The following is a 17900-nucleotide window of genomic DNA, read 5'->3' as shown; positions in this document are numbered from 1 at the left end:
GAAGAAGAAGAAGAAGAAGAAGAAGAAGAAGAAGAAGAAGAAGAAGAAGCAGCCAGGGGACTTCTTAGAATCATGCACTCAAGGGTCTCAAGTCATGTGTGACCCTATAAAGCCTTTTTGCATCTACTTTCCCATTGATTATAACTGCCTGAGGTAGATAGGACAGGCATTATCATACTTATTTTAAAAAGGGAAGGACTGAGGCATTGAAGTGTAAAATGATTGGATCTTGGATCAGCATCACATGACAATTTAGTGATGGAACTAGGAAAGGACCTCGGCGATTCTGCAACACGACTGTATCCCCCTCCTAGACTCAATGTGCTTTATCTGTCATATTCATTTCTTATGGGATGAAGAGCCCACAGTAAAAATGTCTTTCTTTTTCTAGGGCATGACTTTAGCCCAGGACGGGCATTTCTTGACTGTCTTCTGTTCTCTGTCTCCACAGGTACCACTCCCGGGACAGCCGGATAGCCATGATGTGCCCCGAGGAGGCAGCCCCCAACAAGAGCTATGAAGGGAATGTGAATGAAGATGCAGAATACTGCAGTGAGCCCAGCCTGATCGCCACCGAGATGTGAGCCCTGTGGTCCTTTGCCCAAGGGGTGGGACCAGCTCATGTCAGAGAAGAGCTCAGTTTAGGAATGAAAAATCAAGGAGGTCAAATATGCCTGAAATTCTTCTGTGTTGCCCAGTTTAATTGGGGCAGGTTGTAGAGGGGGGTGACCTCTCTGGTTTGATAGCACAATGTACAACTCAGAGGTCCCCATCAGCAAGGAGAACATAGAGATGCTAAACCTTGTCTGTTACTCCTGAAAAGCTCGTGTATCCTATAGGGCAGTCAGGCTTATGAAGAAAAGGTTGATGTGGCGATCAAGGTACCTAGTGGGCCAGATTGCTGCATAGTAAGACGTAGATACCAAAGCAAGTTAAGTAGCAAAAGCATGTTTGAGAACTCCTACCAAGCAGGCAACAAGCTTGGCAAAGGTTCCAGTGTTAGCAACTCATCACTACTCCCTTCTTTGCCTTGAAAAAGTACCCAACAGCTCATTTGGCAACATCAGCAGTGCCCTCTGGGGTTATCTGACCCTGAACAGGAGCACGCATAATTCATTGTGGGGAATAGTATAACTTGGCCTTGGCAAACAAACCCTGAGTTTTCTTTGTTCCAGGCTACCCTATCAGGATGATGAGAATAGACAGCTGACACCACCAGAAGACAAGGCCAGGCAGCCCATGAAAAGAGGATTCCTCCATTCTTCCTCACTAGGTAACTGATCATGCCTCCTCCCCTTGCTGTGGCCACATGTCTCCCAAAGCTCCTTTCAGCAGGTGACCAGAGTTATGGGGCTATCCCAGGAGCCCTAATAACTTCATTCCTTACCTCCCCCATTCCTTAAAATACAAGGTCATATATGTGAAAGTAACTTGAGGGAAAGAGAAGGATGGTATGGAGAAGTTAAAAAGTTGGTACCTTTTGGGTGAATTAACTGACAATAGTTTTCTTAACTAATTTAACCACAGAATGCCTTTGAGCCACAAAACACCTTTGAGCTTGAAATATATTGACATGATGTTGGCCCAAGGGAAGATAATATACTAGGTATAAAGAAGAAACTGGGAATTTGGGAACAAAGTTAATGGATTAAGCCTATTTTCATACTGGAAACCTGCTGCCTCTAACAAGAACTTTTAATATATATACATAATTTTGTACTTACAATTTTAAGAGGGAAAATTTTCTCCTAGAAACCTGTTCACATTTTTGAAACTGCATTGTTCCAAAAAACATCACTGAAAAATTAGGCTTAAACCACTCCATTTCTTCATGTATTCAACTGTGCTAACATAAAAAGGCTCTCCACTTGTTTTTTTTTCTGTCTGCTTCAGGTTGTGTGTAATCCAGTCCTCCTCCCTGGGATCCCAAGATGATACTATCCAAGGCACTATGGGCTAGCTGGGAAAAGATTCTAGTCAGAGTCAGACACTCCACTGCAGAGATTAGGCAAACTCTTAAGTTTGAACCACTTATTCTTGAACCACTGGGTAGAGTTTCCAGGGATAAGATTTCAAAGGGATGCGACTTTGGGATTTAAGGACAGTCTACAAAATATCACTAAGGCTCAGGGCTAAGGGTGGGAGAACAGGTGGTGCTTAGCAACCAGCCACCATTGGCACCCCTTACACTTTCCAGAAAGACATGAAATATCTTGCAAGCCACCAAGAAATCTTCCTGGGATGATAAAACTCTGACCCTAGTTCATTGGGATTGGTATTACAGGTCGAAGAGCCTCCTTCCACTTGGAGTGTCTAAAGAGACAAAAGAACCAAGGGGGAGACGTCTCTCAGAAGACAGTGCTGCCCTTGCATCTGGTTCATCACCAGGTAACCGTTCTAGAAAAATCACTGACTACTGGGGCTAAAGAATACTGAAAAGCAGCTGAGCAAGTCCTCAGGATGTGAAACCCTTTGACAGAATTTCCACAAGCTTATACCTATCCAACTTTATTCCTACTTCTGCAAGAGTGGTGAAGGCAGGGAATGCTCTAGAGAGATGACATCATGTTACAGACAGACAATGGACCTAGCTAGAGTTAGGATGCCTGTACTCTAATCTTCTTGGCTCTGACACAGCCTGTGTGACCCTATACACAAGTCACCTCACCTCTATAAACCTCATTTATAAAATGAGGATAATATCTGCACTAATGTTAGTCAATAGCACTTATTAAGTGCCTACTATATGCTAGTACTAAATGTACCAAACTGTCATGAGGTAAGTTCTTTGTAAATTTGAAAGTACTGAAGAACTGTGAATTTTTATTATTGGAAAATTGTGATGGTGAAGCTCTCCTAAAGTTTCCAGGGCCCCTCATGAAGAACTGCCATAAGAAAATGTTCAGAGTAGGGTCACCAATTTTCCCTAAGTAGATGAGAGCCCTGTTAAAACTTCCCCTGGTGTTGGGGTGGCTAGATGGTGTAGTGAGTAGAGCACTGGCCCTGGAGTCAGAAGGACCTGTGTTCAAATCTGGCCTCAGACACTTAACACTTACTAGCCATGTGACCTTGGGCAAGTCACTTAACCCCAACTGCCCTCCCAAAAAAAAAAAACTTCCTTTGGTGACCCAGCTAATAATGCAATTCAACAAACTCCTATTAAACCCCTGTTATTAAGAAAGATAAGAGGGGCAGCTAGGTGGCGCAGTGAATAGAGCACTGGCCCTGTAGTCAGGAGGACCTAGGTTCAAATCCAGCCTCAGACACTTAACACTTACTAGTTGTGTGACCTTGGGGAAATCACTTAGCCCCAAATGCCCTGCCTTCGCCCTCCAAAAAGACAAAAAAGAAAGATAAGAAAAGAAGCCCTGTTCTGAAGGAAGCTGTGTTCTAGGAAAGGAAGAAATATAGTATGAGGGAAGTCAGAGATAGAGGGAACTGTAAAGCATGAGGGATTGAAGGAGGCTTTGCAAAGGGGGTGAGGCCTGAGTTGAACTTTGAAGGAAGATCAGGCTTGTGAGGAGTGAGAAGGACATAAGGCAATCCAGGGGTGAGGAGTATCTTTATGCAAATATACACAGGTGGGGCATGGAGTATCAAGCTACATAATGGTCCAGTCTGGGTAGAGAGGTTGTGAAAAGAATAGGAAATAAGCCTGGGGAGGAACGCAGGAGCCTCGTTGTGGAGGCTTTCTTTCTGAGGAAAAAGAAGGTCAGTGGCACAGCACATGGTGCCAGTTCTTGCCCTGCACTGCCACAGATCATCTGTCGAAAGGACTGAGCTACTCTTCATGGGCATTCAAGCAGAATTGGCCATCCTTATAACTACAAGGCATCAAGTTTGGTTTGGGACATGAACAAGTAAAAAGTTAAGTGAGGTTTCCACAGCAACGCAGAGCAGCAATAGCAGAGGGCTTGGTTAGTTGCCGGATGAATGGTACAGACAATTTCTTCAGGATTTCAGAGGAAGGAGAGATCACTTCGCTCTGGCATGGGTGAGGGAGGAGGAGGGAAGAACTTGGCATACCTGATGAATTAGCATACCTGATGAAACAAAGGGTCTACAATCTCTGCCTTCTTTGCTGACCATAGTTGCATCCTTTGTATCCACAGGCATTGGCAGTGACAGGCCTCAGCCCTCTCCTTCAGAGAAGCCATTCTCCACACACCACATTCCCCAGGCCCACTACCACCCCACCAGCAACTCCTCATGGCCAAGCCTGGCCCCTCCAGCCCATTCCTACACTGTGGCTAGAAGGAGCAGAATCCAATGAGAAGCTGAACAGCAGCTTCCCATCAATCCACTGCAGCTCCTGGTATGCAGAGAATGCCAACTGTGGAGAGAACAGGGGCAGCACCTCCCGGAGAGCCCGGCCAGTCTCCCTCACTGTGCCCAGCCAGTCTGGCGCAGCTGGCAGACAATTCCACGGCAGTGCGAGTAGTCTAGTTGAAGCGGTACGTGGCATCAACCCCATAGGGAGCAGGGGAGGGAGAGGCAATGGCACTATCCTCAGAAGCCAGTGGAAATGGAAGGGATTTTCCAGGGGTCTTCAGAAAAGGGGGAAAGCAAATATTAGAACCAACTCGGCTCTTTCCCAAAAGGAATTGTATATAAACTTACTTAACCAAAATAGTCTTGACCCTCACATTAACCTTAGAATGCTACCCTGATCTATATAAAGTTGACTTGTCTACAATTAGTTTCCTTGGGGATAATGGGTAATGAGAATGAAGGATTCTCAGATTTATGAAGGACTCTAACTGACCAAGTGAGCCTTGATACAAAATAGAGAAAAACTGAATTTAGTGAAATCATCAAGCATCTCCCAAAGCACAGGGCATAACTTACTAGAGGTAACTGCAGGTCAGATTAACTGGGAACATAGTGAGGCAGCATGAGCAAAGTACTTTAGCAAGATTTAATGGGCTATTATTAACAAGCATTTTTCTTCTTATGATTATGACCTCTCTCACTAAAGTATTGAAAGCTACCAAATAACACATAAGTTATAATAGGCTTCTAGGAATTGTGAGCCAGTGCCTCCATTCCCAAGCCCAAGTGTTAAAAATACAGGAAATACATTACTAGGTTCTTCCGGCATGAGCCACCTAGAACAGACTGTCTCTAACCATGACATTGCCAACAAAGGCTCATATACTTAGAGCAGGAAGGAACTTGAGTGTACAACTCAGAAAGACATCCCAAAGCTATAGGAAAATGTTTTACGTGAGTCTACATATATAACCTATATCAAATTGCTTACCATTTTAGGAAGAGGGGGGAAGGAGGGAGAAAAATGTGTAACTCAAATCTTGTAAAAATGAATACTAAAAATTGTCTTTACATATAATTGGGGGAAAAATAATTTTTTTTATTTTTTTAATTAATTTTTTTAAAAAGAGAGAGAAGCATTACAAAGGTCATAAGTAGCAGAAATGATTCTAAATCTAGCATTCTTTCCACTCTGCTTATTATATTTATCATAAAAAGTTATTATAATAACTGTCTTCAATCATGTGGGGAAAGGATTTTACTTATTCTGCACGGTGTCATTGGAAGACCTAAACAGAATTTTCAGAGAACAGATTTCTACTCATTGTAATGAAAAATGTCTAACTATTAGAGCTATCCAGTAGTGGAATGGGCTATCTCAAAAAGTAGTGAGTTTCGGGGCAGCTAGGTGGCACCGTGAATAGTGCACCAGCCCTGGAGTCAGGAAGGCCTGAGTTCAAATCCAGCCTCAGACACTTAACACAAAAAATCAGCCGTGTGACCTCACTTAACCTCAACTGCCCTCCCCCCCCAAAAAAGGCAAAAAAAAAAAAGTAGTGAGTTTCTCATATCAGTCAGTCAGTCAACAAGCATTTATTAAGTGCTTACTATTGTGCCAGACAACAACAACAACAAAGTCTTGCCTTCAAGGAGCATATTTCTCACTGGGGAGGAGACATGTCAGTAACTAGGTATATCCAAGATATATACAGAGTAGAATAAGCATAGCCTGAAAAGGAACAGCATTAACAGCTGGAGAGTCTTCAGTGGATATTGGATGACCACTTATGAAAAATGTTGTTGAGGGGCGGCCAGGTAGCACAGTGCTCCAGAGCACCGGCTCCAGAGTCGGGATGACCTGGGATCGAATCCGGGCTCAGACACTTAGCACCCACCCAGAAACACCTGGCCGTGTAACCTTGAGCAAGTTACTTAACCCCAATTGCTTAGGGGCGGCCAGGTGGCTCAGTGAGTAAGAGCACGGGCCCCAGAGTCAGAATGACCTAGGGGATCGAATCCGGGCTCAGATTATTAGTACCACACCCAGAAATAACTGGCCATGTAACCTTGAGCAAGTTACTTGACCCCAATTGCTTTAAAAAAATAAAATAAAATAATGTTGTTGAAGGAATTACTCTGAAGATACGGGTTGAACTAGATAAACTCTGAAGTCATTACCAGTTTGGAGATTCTCTATGAGTCTGTGATTCTACCACATTTGAGTGAGTATTAGATATCACTGTCTTAGGTGGCTGGAGGACAAAGTGAATGTTAAGTATAACCATGGCAGGCCAAGGCTAATGAGCCTGATACAATGCAAAGAGCTCTGGAATTACACCTGGACCCATCCCTATTGGTTACTAACTGTGAAACCTTAGACAAATCCATTAGCTTCCTTTGGGACTCAGTTTCCTCATCCACAAAATGTTGAACTAGTCTCCAAGGTCCCTTCCAGACATGTCTATGATCATAGTTGGTTGATGATGCCAGGTCCCTAAGCTAAGTTCCCAGAAATTTAACATAAGCACACAGACAGAAAAATAATCCATTGCCACCATCCTGAGGAAAGAAGCCCACCTCTTATAATGATTTCCTTATTTGCTTCTTCTGTCTTATCTTTTTATTTCCTCCTCAGGTCTTGATTTCCGAAGGACTGGGACAGTTTGCTCAAGATCCCAAGTTCATCGAAGTCACAACCCAAGAACTTGCTGATGCCTGTGATATGACAATAGAGGAGATGGAGAATGCAGCTGACAATATCCTCAGTGGTAGCAGCAAGCAAAGCCCCAATGGCAACCTATTACCTTTTATTAACTGCAGGGACCCGGGGCAGGACCAAGCAGGTGGTGAGGAGGAAGAGGGAGTGCCCAACCCCGAATGTCGAAAGAGTGAGGAGGACCTCCAGGACAGCAGGCTTTATATCAGCAGCCTGTAGTTGCTGGGGCTGTCGCGATTCGGGGTTTTTTTTTAATTTGTTTCAATGTTCCTAATAGGTTCGTTTCAGAAGTGCCTCACTGTTCTCGTGACCTGGAGTTAACCGGAACAGCGTTCTTCATTCATTTCTGTTGGGATGAGAGACAGAGTTGGGTGGTGATGAGAGAGAGAGCTTTTCAGGGGAAAGAGAAGCAACAGCCCCAGTCCACAGGTGTAGAGTGGTGAGGAGGTGGAAGAATAAGGGAGGGAAGAGGAAGAGAACAGGTAGCTGCCCCCTCCTTCCTTCAGGCCCCATACTAGAAAGGGACAGCTGCCTACTGTGCAAGAAGGATGATATCCGTTTCCAGTGGGCCACCCTCACCAAAAGGACCCTGCATCAAATGGGTGTCTTTCAACTTTGCTTGTAAAAAAATTCATTTTTGCACATATTCTGTATGAATCTCACTGTCTCCATAGAGCCAGGGCCCTATGGATTTGGAAAAGGAAATTGCGGCATGACTTCTGCTGAAGATCCCAACACTTTGCCAAAGGGGGAGGAAGAAGAGGAAGAAAGATGGCGGGAGAAGCTTTTAGGAAGGGAAGCAGGGGGACGGTAGGGGGAGAACGTAGAGAGGTACCACTGCAGCTACAAGCCAAGATTTCCAGGTGATTGGGCAGGCAGCTCTGGCCATGCCCACCCCTTTAGGTTGGGGTCACATTGCCTGCACAAGCCACATAAAGCTCTGCACTAGCAATGGTGCTGAGAAGTCAAGGCTTACAGGGGGTTGGCACTGCCCACCAATGTAGCTCACCTTACAAAGTAAGGTGGCACAGGGCTTCTGTAGAGTGCTCATTGCTTTTGCCATTTTGATATTTTTCTTGGCAGCATGTTCCAGTTTCCATTTTTAATTTTGATTTCTGAGGGTTCAGGGAGGAGGGAGAGTGTTTACGGGGCTTTTAAGCCACCCACCTTATCATTTTCACTTTGGCAAATGTAAATCAGGTTTGGTTTCATTGTATTATTTAAACAGTTGTGTTCTTGTTTATTTTTGGTGATGTTGGGAGGAGGGGTTCTTTTTCCCCATTGGAGATTCATTAGAAACTGTTATAGGAGAGTTTTACCAACATTTGTTTATGCCCAAGACTTTATTATTTTTTTTCTTTGTTAGTAACAGAAACCTGGGGGGGTGAGGGTAGGGTGTTTTGTTCTATCATTTAAAGATAGTAGGCAGTGCACTCAATGTAATCTTGCACATGTGAGTGCACGAGTTGGGTTCATTTTCAGTGGGATATGTTCATGAATGCCAGAGATAGAGGTATGTATGTGTGTGTGTGTTGATGTGCCTAATAGGTGGAGTTGGGTGATACTGCATGGGTGTGTATGTGTATGTTTGCGTGCATGCATGTGCAGTTCTCCACTCTTTGGTTTAGCCCTGCAGGGAGATCTGATTCTGGGGCCATTTGAATGCAAAAACAAACCACTGTCTCTGTTTCTGAAAGGGAAATCAGTAACTCTCTGCATTTTCTGTTCCACAAGATATGCAAAAACAATGCAATAATATTAATTTCAACTACAGTTGTGAGTCATGTTGGCATTAAAACTGTATAGAGATGAAAAACAACAACAGTAATTTAAGGGGGGAAAAGCAACCCAAGAAAGAGTTTTGCTTCGATATATATTCCATGTGATGTTTTATTGCATTGATAATGTTTCTGTTGAAGAAACCGTAATACTTGAATTCAGGTCAGTTTCAGTATTTTTCAAATATTTTTTTAAAACTGAATTGCAATTGTGCCAAGCAAATATAATGAATTGAATTAAGTTTGTTTTCGAATTCACTTCTTGTATATTTGGCTGCATGTAAAGTAAACCATTTTGTATTTGGAGCGTGATAAGCTTTCCCTGTGGACTCTTTAAATGTTTTTTTTGTTTTGTTTTTTGGTTTGGTTTTTTTTTTTTCGTAATTGGGGAAGGGGAAAGACTTTTTTTTTTAACATGTACAATAAGCAAAAGCATTACTGGAGTAAGTTACTATTCTGTGGTTCTCAGCTGGATGGGCTGGAGATGACCGATTTTGCATATCTTGTGCTCTCTCTTCCCTTTCTCCCTCAAGAATGGTAGAGCAAGGTGACTCAGTGCAGAACTTTGATTTCGGGAAACCAGGATCTTTTTCTTCCCATCTTCACATTCTCCAATTTCCTTCCCGTCCTCACCTTCTCTGCTTAGATCCATTCAATTGATGCTTTTCCTCTAAAATAGGCCATATCCTTCATGTTTGAGGAAGTCTTTTTGCCATAAGCCTGGCTTTCAATTCCACAATAGCTGAATTAATATCAGCACCATTCCCCTCCCCCATTCAAGGATGTGGCTAATGTGTCTTTTAATTCCCTCAGCAGAAACTTTGCTTACCAGTTTCCTGAGCAAATTATATTAGAGAAATGAGGGAGAAGAATGCTGGGGAGTAGTTACTTAGTACAGTCACTCTGAGATTTCCCTCCTCTCAAGAACTTATGGTAATGCCTTGAGCAAGGCCTGGACTGTTATCATTGCCTCCATCCTGAAGACTAAATTACTCTATCCTTCCTTACATTCCATACCAGAGAATTATCCTATGATGTAGGGCTCAAAAAGGATCTTAAAAGAATTAAGAAGAATGATTCCCTAGGAAGATATTCCTCTAGACAAAAATCTTCAGCTCAGTTTTTAGTGCAAAGTGAATCGGGAAAATGAGCTGTAGGAATGAGTGCTTCTTCAGACTCATCTTATTTGAGCTTTCTGGTTTGTTTTTTTATTGACATAGGTCTTTGAGATATCCTATAGCCACTACCCTGGAGTTAACTTTTATTGGGATCTATGTTCTGATCAGAAGAGGAACTCATTAGGGCTTGATGCACTTTCCATACAATGGGTGCCTGTATAAAAAAAAAAAATGGAGATCTTATAGAATTATGCTTATACTTTCATGCTGTTTACTGCTTTTCTTCTGAAATTCTCAGCCACATAACTAATTCATAATATATTGCAACATGAGACGATTAGCTCATGTCAAATTACCCACACTCCCAAGTCTTCCCTAGAGAAAATACTTTCAAGAAAATCATAGTAACTCAAGTCTGGGATGGCAAAAGCAAGGCAATGGTTAAAGAGGGTAAGAGCTTAAAGAAGCATAGATTAAGTTGGTTCAGAAACCATATGCTCTATTTTTACTTGCCCACTGTCTAATATCTTTCAGAAGGAGCCTATTTTTCTTTCTAGACATTAGTTTGTTGCCTACTTCAGATAGTGAAAGGAAAGATTCTTTTATCATATTATTAATCAAAGTCTTTTAAGTTATCTCCCTTAGCTAGCTGTTTCTACAAGAAAACTTTGGACTAAAAGCAAAAATGAAACTCATTGTTATGATCTGAGTCTCATTGATGAATATTCCCTTAACTTGAATCATTAGGCCTTGCTGCCATACACTGCCAGCTCTGTCAAAATAGTGAACATTCATTCCTTTCAGGGAACCAGGGTCCTTGTGATTCTGACTGAGGCATAAGACTACCAGGATCCTAGCTTTTCTCCCCTCTCTCCACCTATTTTATATTTCATCAGACGCTTAGGTTTCGAATTTCAAGTTCTTCTCTGCAATGTTGCTGCCCTGTCATCACCTTATGAGAGCTATCCTTTTCCCACAAGTCCCCTAAGTGACAATACAAGGACAGGGGAAAAAAATCCATCTCCTTCTGTCAATTCTTTGTGAAAAATAAAGAGCACACCATTCCTTCTTTCAATCAGTCAGCAGACAGTTATTAATCACCTATTGGGTGAAGAGCCCTGTACTAGTTTCTAGGAGTGATGCAGTTTAAATAAGTCGTGGTCTCTGCCCTCATGGATCTTATAATTTTAAAAGGCTGGGGGTTGTTTTTAAAGAGACCAGTGGCTAAATATTGGTCATCACCAGTAAGGACAGAACAAGAAAATACTAACAGACTAGATTTAGCTTAGATTTAAGGCAGAGTTGACTGGTAGGCAGAAGTTCAATCCTATAATAACATCAGGCAGTTAATCAGAAGTGATGTCATCTTCATTCCTGGAATTATGGAGAAGAGAGATCAATGTTATCTTAGACCCAGAGGTTCTTCTTAAGTCAGAGATTCTGTTAACTACAGTTCCAAAGAAAACCAGTGGAGTCACAAATAGAATTTTTGGAGGCTATCTGGTCCAATCCCATTCTTTAAGGAAATTGTTTCTACTTAGAGACTTCGCACACATAGTACTGAGCCTGAGCAAAGAGCTCCTACCTTCTTTAGGAAGGAGAAAAGGTGAAAGGGGAAGCCATGGTCTCAGAAAGCCTGCTTTCTCAGTCTAATCACTGCATAGAAACCACTGGCATGGCCTTCTAAAGGCCTGAAGGGTCTCTTTGGGAGAGAAAAGAACTAAGAAATTATTTCCTTCTTGACTTGTCCTTTCATCCTCTCAGCAAGATCATACAATTTAGAAGGAAACGGACGTATTTATATTGGTGCCATTATAATCTCTTCCTTCCCTGGGCTGTCCTCTTGGCATTTCTAAAGCACCTCCCAGCCCCTCACATCAGATGTATTTCTTTCTTCTTCCCCATCAGGAATGGCAGGTGGGAAGAGAGCGTGAATTCATAGAATTTCCTGACACCTCAGATCTAGTTGTCCAACAGTTGCCTTTTTAGTGGGATATGGGTTAAAGGCAGCATCATGTTATGAGCAAGAGTTAAATTTCTTTCTCCCTTCCCTAATCCACTCCCTCATTTCTTCCCTATCCCCTTTTCCCAGTCCTCACATGTACTACAGACAGAGATAAAAGAAGTAGCCTATACATGTTTTGCTTTGTTTTCTGATTTTCACTTCAACTTCTCCATAATAATATCACTGCCAACAATGACCAATGACAAATGCATTTTTTAAAATATCTCTTGATATTTTTCAAGGCAATGTTTCTTTGCTTTGTTAAGATTAACACCAGCCTAGCAGATGGGTGGGTCTTCTGTGTTTCTGAGTTGTTTCAAAAAATGTTTGAGCTGCCAGTACATAGCACATCTACACAAAAAATTATCTTGTGCAGGACTAAACATGGGCCAAAAGCTCAGCCAAAGCCCCAGACAGATAGAGATGATTTTATGGTCCTGTGAGGACAGATGCTATATGAAATGGCACACAGAGAAAACCAGAATATTGAAATAGCAAAGGTGGTCAAAATGAATAAATACCTATGTTGAAAAATTCTCGTGCTGCTAAAAATCAAGATTTTTTTTCTCACCTCTTCTCTTAAGAGATCTGTGATTCATGAGAAATGAGGTGATCAAAGAGTCAAAGGCCAGTTGGGTTTTCTGGTATATTTGGATGATAGTTTTTTGTGTTCCTAAAAAAGAATGAAAAATTGAACTTATTCAGACAGAGATCAATTCAACAATGGGAACTGAGAGGAGTGGAATTTTCTGTGAAAATTCTATGCTCCTCTACCCTGCAGTAAGACATAGATGGCCCAACCATGAATTAAGTAAAAACTTGAAGCATCATCTCAGCAAAACTAACCCCCTTCTTCTGGGGGGTCATATAATACCACCATTCTTCAAATCAAAATAGCTCAGCTTCCATAAGTCATCTAGATAGGGAAAGATAGCATTTAGAAGAATGTGTCATTTTTTCTTACTGATTCATCAACCGAAAATCAGGTGTACAACTCATATGCAGAAAAAAAAAATAATTCCATAGGGCCTTCTACATAGAACATGTGTGGGTATTACATAAAGACAACTTCTATGAGAAGGAATATGATAGCCAGTGAACAGGTTCTTAGTGAGAGTTTTCATGCCAGGAGAATGTCTCTGGCACTTCTTTTCCTAAGAATATGAAAAGTCTTGGCAGTATAACAAGAAAGAAGGAGATTGAGAGGCACAGGAATGAAACAACTGGGTGATGAGAAAAGCTGAAAGCGGACTGGTTTCACTCATCTGCAGGAAGTATTACTTAAGTTTTCACTCAGGCAAAAAGGAGGACAGGCTCTGATTTAGAGAGCTACAGCAAATATTAGAGGGGAACTGATCACTGGATCCTATGGTACACCATTCACTAAATTCCCATTTTGAAAAGACTTCACCAAAGTTATAAAACTTGAGAATCAAGGGCAAACAGTCCTGTCTAAAGGGCTCCCTCAGAAAGTCATCTTCATTGAACTGAATGCAACAAACTCTTTTCACCATCTGCATTAACAAAGACTTATCGCCCCCAACCATATTTTGTGGCTTCATCTCGTTCCCTCTAGACTCAAACTCATATGTCTTGGGATTTTCCCTAGCTCACCCTCCACAACTAGCTGCCCTTCCCAGAATAGGTGATGCTTTTCTCAAAATTTCTTGGGAGGAAGATTGAGTGGTACACAGCACCACATGTATGACCATATTGGGAATTGATTCTTGCTGATGGGGCTGTGCTAGTGGTGACTGAGAAAGAATGAAGAGGAAAATGCATACCTTCCTGGGACAGGAAACTAGGAGGGGGGCAGGACTTGGGGAGAGTCTTCTGGTTGGTCAAGCGTCATATCATCTGTTGCAAATGCTAGTCTTGTGACTTTGCTGTTTCATTTTAATATGACAGAGTTGTTGAACAAAACCTCCCTTTGGAATAAATGGCGCCAGACCTATTCCTTGCCTAATTTCCTCAGCCTTGACCAACTCCCTTCTCCCCCCATGTCCACTCACATTCATGTCCCTAACCTCCCTTAACTCAGAGACATAAATAGTGCCTCTATTGTTACCACCACCCCATTACCAACTTCCACATACACCTTCACCCAATCCAGTCTCCATGATTTCACAGAAATGCTCCTGTAAATATTGCTGTACAGTTTGTCACTGTTATTAAAGCCTGTCATTAGAGGCCTCACCTGCCTCACCTTCTCACCCCGTGTGAAAGGCAAGGGAATCTGAAAAGGGCCAACCCTTTAAGGAAAGTTTCAGGGTCATCTCTGTGTGGGACACTATGTATATTCCTGTAAGATTGCATTTTTATCTAAGGAATGATGTTATTTAAAAAAAACAAAAACCACAAAATTGCAAATAAATTTCTTAACAATGTCTAGATTGGTTTAATTGTATCTTAACTACTCCATGCCCCTCTCCTTCAACTCCTCTTTTACAGAGGCAACAAAAAATAAAACCAAATCTATGCTAAGGGAGGTGGGGAGAGGGGGAAGGCAACCTGGATACTTGGAATCCAATAACAACCCAATGTCAACAAACAGTTTCCCATGAAACCTTGTCATCCTACTGACAAAGAGCAAAATGAGTTTCTTTTTCTCTTCACTGATAGGACCCAAATCTAGTGAAGGTGCTAACAAGCAGGGAATTAGTTGACCAAAGGCTGGTTAGAAGGATAGAAAACAAAGGGTATACATAAACCACAAAATGGAAGGTTCTCCTTGTACCTTCCATGGTGGCCTATCATGTGCTCTAGTCTAGGAACTAGAATTCAGTGTGACTGAGATTAAGCTTCCGTTCAATTACCCTGAAGAAAAAAAAAAATTTGAGTGTGTCTATGTGTGTATACATACATATATGTATGTATGTGTGTATATGAATGCGCTTGTCTCTTAATTCTAAGAAGACCATAGAGCAGGTAAGCCCAACTGGTTGATTTTGAACTCAAAAATGGTCTATGGGAGCCAAAACCTGTCCTTCCCCAGTTCACTCTCAGTATGCCCTGCTTTGCTGTCAATCCTCAATCTGCCTCAATATAATTGGAAGATTTGGGGGAAATTTTTTGTTTATATATTTTCTCAGGGAAGCTAGGTGGTGCGGTGAATAGAGTACCAAACCTGGAGTCAGGAGGACCTGAGTTCAAATCCAGCCTCAGACACTTAACATTTACTAACCGTGTGACCTTGGGCAGGTCACTTACCCCCCAATTGCCCTGGCTTAACCCCTCCAAAACAAGATATGTATGTATGTATGTACGTATACATATATTTTTTCTCCAAAAAAAGTTTTCAGATAATTTTAGCGTCTTATCAAGTCAATCCTTCATTTCAAACCTTCCTGACTGCATACCTCATCCTTAATTCTGAGATAATTTCTCCAGGGCATAAGGTAAATTTAAAGGAAAGGAGACCTATATTTGGAGGGTGGCTATTTTGGTAGTAATTCAGGATGCCAAAAGACTAAGGTGATGGAAGTGGCAGAACTGTCTGGTGCCAGGAAAGACTTGAGGCTCTTATACCTGGAGCTTCTCCATTTAAAAAACAAAAAACTCTCTACATATGCCCACCATGACCAAAGTGGCTTCAATGTGACTTGCTGTTTGGCAACAATATCCTCAACCCCCATATTTTGCCTTTTTTTATATTAATAATTATATGTTATAATTATAATAATTAATAAAACTTTGAGATACATTTTAATCTGATTTTGCCAGTATAAACATATTGAATGATACAAGTAAAGGCTGTAATTTGCCCCAGATACTAAATCCTACCTAGAGGTGGCCCTTAAAAACAGATATGCAGGTCTGCTAATCTGGGCAAATTCTCAGCTCTGCTAGAAAGATGATTTTTTTCTTCATCTTTCATTAATTTAAGAATTAATAATCATAGCTCACATTTCTATGTGACTTACTGACTTAGGAAGCACTTTGCATAGATTTCTCTGATTTGAGCCTCACCAAAAAAAAAAAAAAATCCTTTATGAAGTGAGATGTATTGGCTTAATTTTGTAGATGAGGATACTGAAGCACAATCATTTAAATGGTTTACCCAAGATCACAGTGCCAGTAGATGGAAATGCTGAGATTTGAATGCAAGTCTTCTGATTTCAGGGCCCTTTCTACTTGTATAAGAGGTAACAACCTCTTGCTGGCTTATCTAGTGCTTCCTCACTTCCATCCTGGAATTTGGTCTCCATTTCCTTCTGGTCCCCAAGGAGAACTGGATAAACTCAATTTGAATAATCAAGGAATTAGGATGGATATGGCAGATGGATTTTGAGGAATGCCAAACTTAAAGTCAGAAAGACCTGAGTTCAGATTCTGCCTCAGAAACTTATTCATTTCCTCATCTGTAAAATGGGGATAATAACAGAACCCACTTTACAGGATTGATATGAGAATCAAATAACATGTTCAGAGCTTGGGGCAGCCAGGTAGCACAGCGAGTAAGAGCACCGGCCCCAGAGTCGGGATGACCTGGGATTGAATCTGGGCTCAGACACTTAGCACCACACCCAGAAATAACTGCCCTTGTAACCTTGAGCAAGTTACTTAACCCCAATTGCTTTAAAAAATAAAAAATAAACATGTTCAGAGCTTTGCAAATGGTAAAGTACTAAAATAACTAGCTAGTTATTATTAAAAAAGACTTTGTCCACACTTTCAGCTAACTAAGCTGGCTGACTGCCTTGTTTATATTAAACCATGTTAAAGGCCATGATGCTATGTTTACATACTAGTTGTCCCCTTTTGGGTCCTTGAATTACCTGTGGTGACATTTTTTTCCTACACAGCACGAGGGAACTTTTTATTAATAAGTGTGAATAGTTAAATCATGTCTCTAGATGGGCTGAGCGATTCACAGTTTTGGAAGGGGTATGGTGAACTGCTGCAATCAAGAGAAAGAAGAGAAGAGGGAACTGCCATTCATTTCATTCCCAGTCAACTGTATCATTGCCATTGTTACCTGGAAAGCAGTTCGACTAAGCTTGCTGGTACTAGCAGAACTCAGAGTGAGGCTGCCCCCAATGACAGGAAACAGCTGGTTCTACTGGGAAGACCTCTGGGCAAATCATTCTTCATGCTCATTACCAAGTGAGAGCAAACCGCCTCGGAATGAGCTAGATCAAGGCTGGTGTGATTCTCCTCTAACACATACTCAAGCTCAAAGCCAAGCTCTTCTCCAGTGCTCACAAAATGGAATTGGAGCCAACAGACCTCTTCCTTTGGAGGTTTAGCTCTGAGACTTGAGAAAAGAAACACCCTAGTCTGAGACATCTTCATCATTCACTACTAAATCCCAGACCACACTCTCCCTGATAGCACCCCTCCATCCCTGCCCCCTGTGCCCTAGAGAATCACAGGAGCTAAAATTCCAACCTGAAAGGTTGGATCTTCTGATCTAGATCTTCTAGATCAGACTTTTTATTTTACAGATGAGGAAACTGAGACCCAGAGAGCGATCATGACCTTGGCAGCCATGTAGTCCAATCCCTTCATTTTATAGATGAGAATACCAAGGACCAGAGAGAATAAATGATTTGTACAAAGTTTTGGGTTACATAAAGGGGCTGAGCTGAGAATTAAACCAAAGCATTCTGCTTCCATTTTTTTTTCCATTGAACCTCATTTTTTTTCTAGGAAAGAGGAAAGGGAAGGGACTTGGCCATGTTCAGATCGGTATTAAGTAAAAGTAAGTCCTCTAACTCTGAATACAATTCTCCTTCCAGATTTTCTAGAAAGGTAATTTCCCTGTCTTCACTGCTGCCAATCCCTGGCCTGTGGGGAACCCAGATTTTCCAGTGTTCTTGCTCTAAAAATGGTCAAAAATTCTTCCTTATCTAATGTAATTGACACATAGTAAGGTTTTTGGTTTAAAAAAAAAACATCTTCAGTAATTAAAAGTCACATAAAATAAACAGGATAATAATGACTTAAGGTGTTTTTCCATCACAGGACCCTATCATGTATTTCTTCTTTTGTGTCCTTTGCTGAGAAAA

The 17900-nt window shown here is 41.5% G+C and overlaps 1 protein-coding gene across 1 annotated transcript in view; it reads left to right on the top strand.

Moving 5' to 3' along the window:
- Positions 1-14750, top strand: part of CACNA1C (calcium voltage-gated channel subunit alpha1 C) — an 879081-nt gene extending 864331 nt beyond the window's left edge. The window contains exons 44-48 of the mRNA XM_069094317.1: positions 452-580; positions 1176-1273; positions 2285-2388; positions 4113-4454; positions 6908-14750. Coding sequence (XP_068950418.1) covers positions 452-580; positions 1176-1273; positions 2285-2388; positions 4113-4454; positions 6908-7207 — 973 coding nt within the window. The 3' untranslated portion in view covers positions 7208-14750. The remainder of the gene's footprint in view (positions 1-451; positions 581-1175; positions 1274-2284; positions 2389-4112; positions 4455-6907) is intronic.
- Positions 14751-17900: the final 3150 nt, after the last annotated feature.

This window comes from Petaurus breviceps, unplaced genomic scaffold (genome assembly GCF_028583685.1).
Source record: "Petaurus breviceps papuanus isolate PSGF00001 unplaced genomic scaffold, PetGlider_PUasm1.0 216, whole genome shotgun sequence".
In the NCBI taxonomy this organism is placed as follows: Eukaryota; Metazoa; Chordata; class Mammalia; order Diprotodontia; family Petauridae; genus Petaurus; species Petaurus breviceps.
This window is presented reverse-complemented; position numbering and strand designations above follow the sequence as displayed.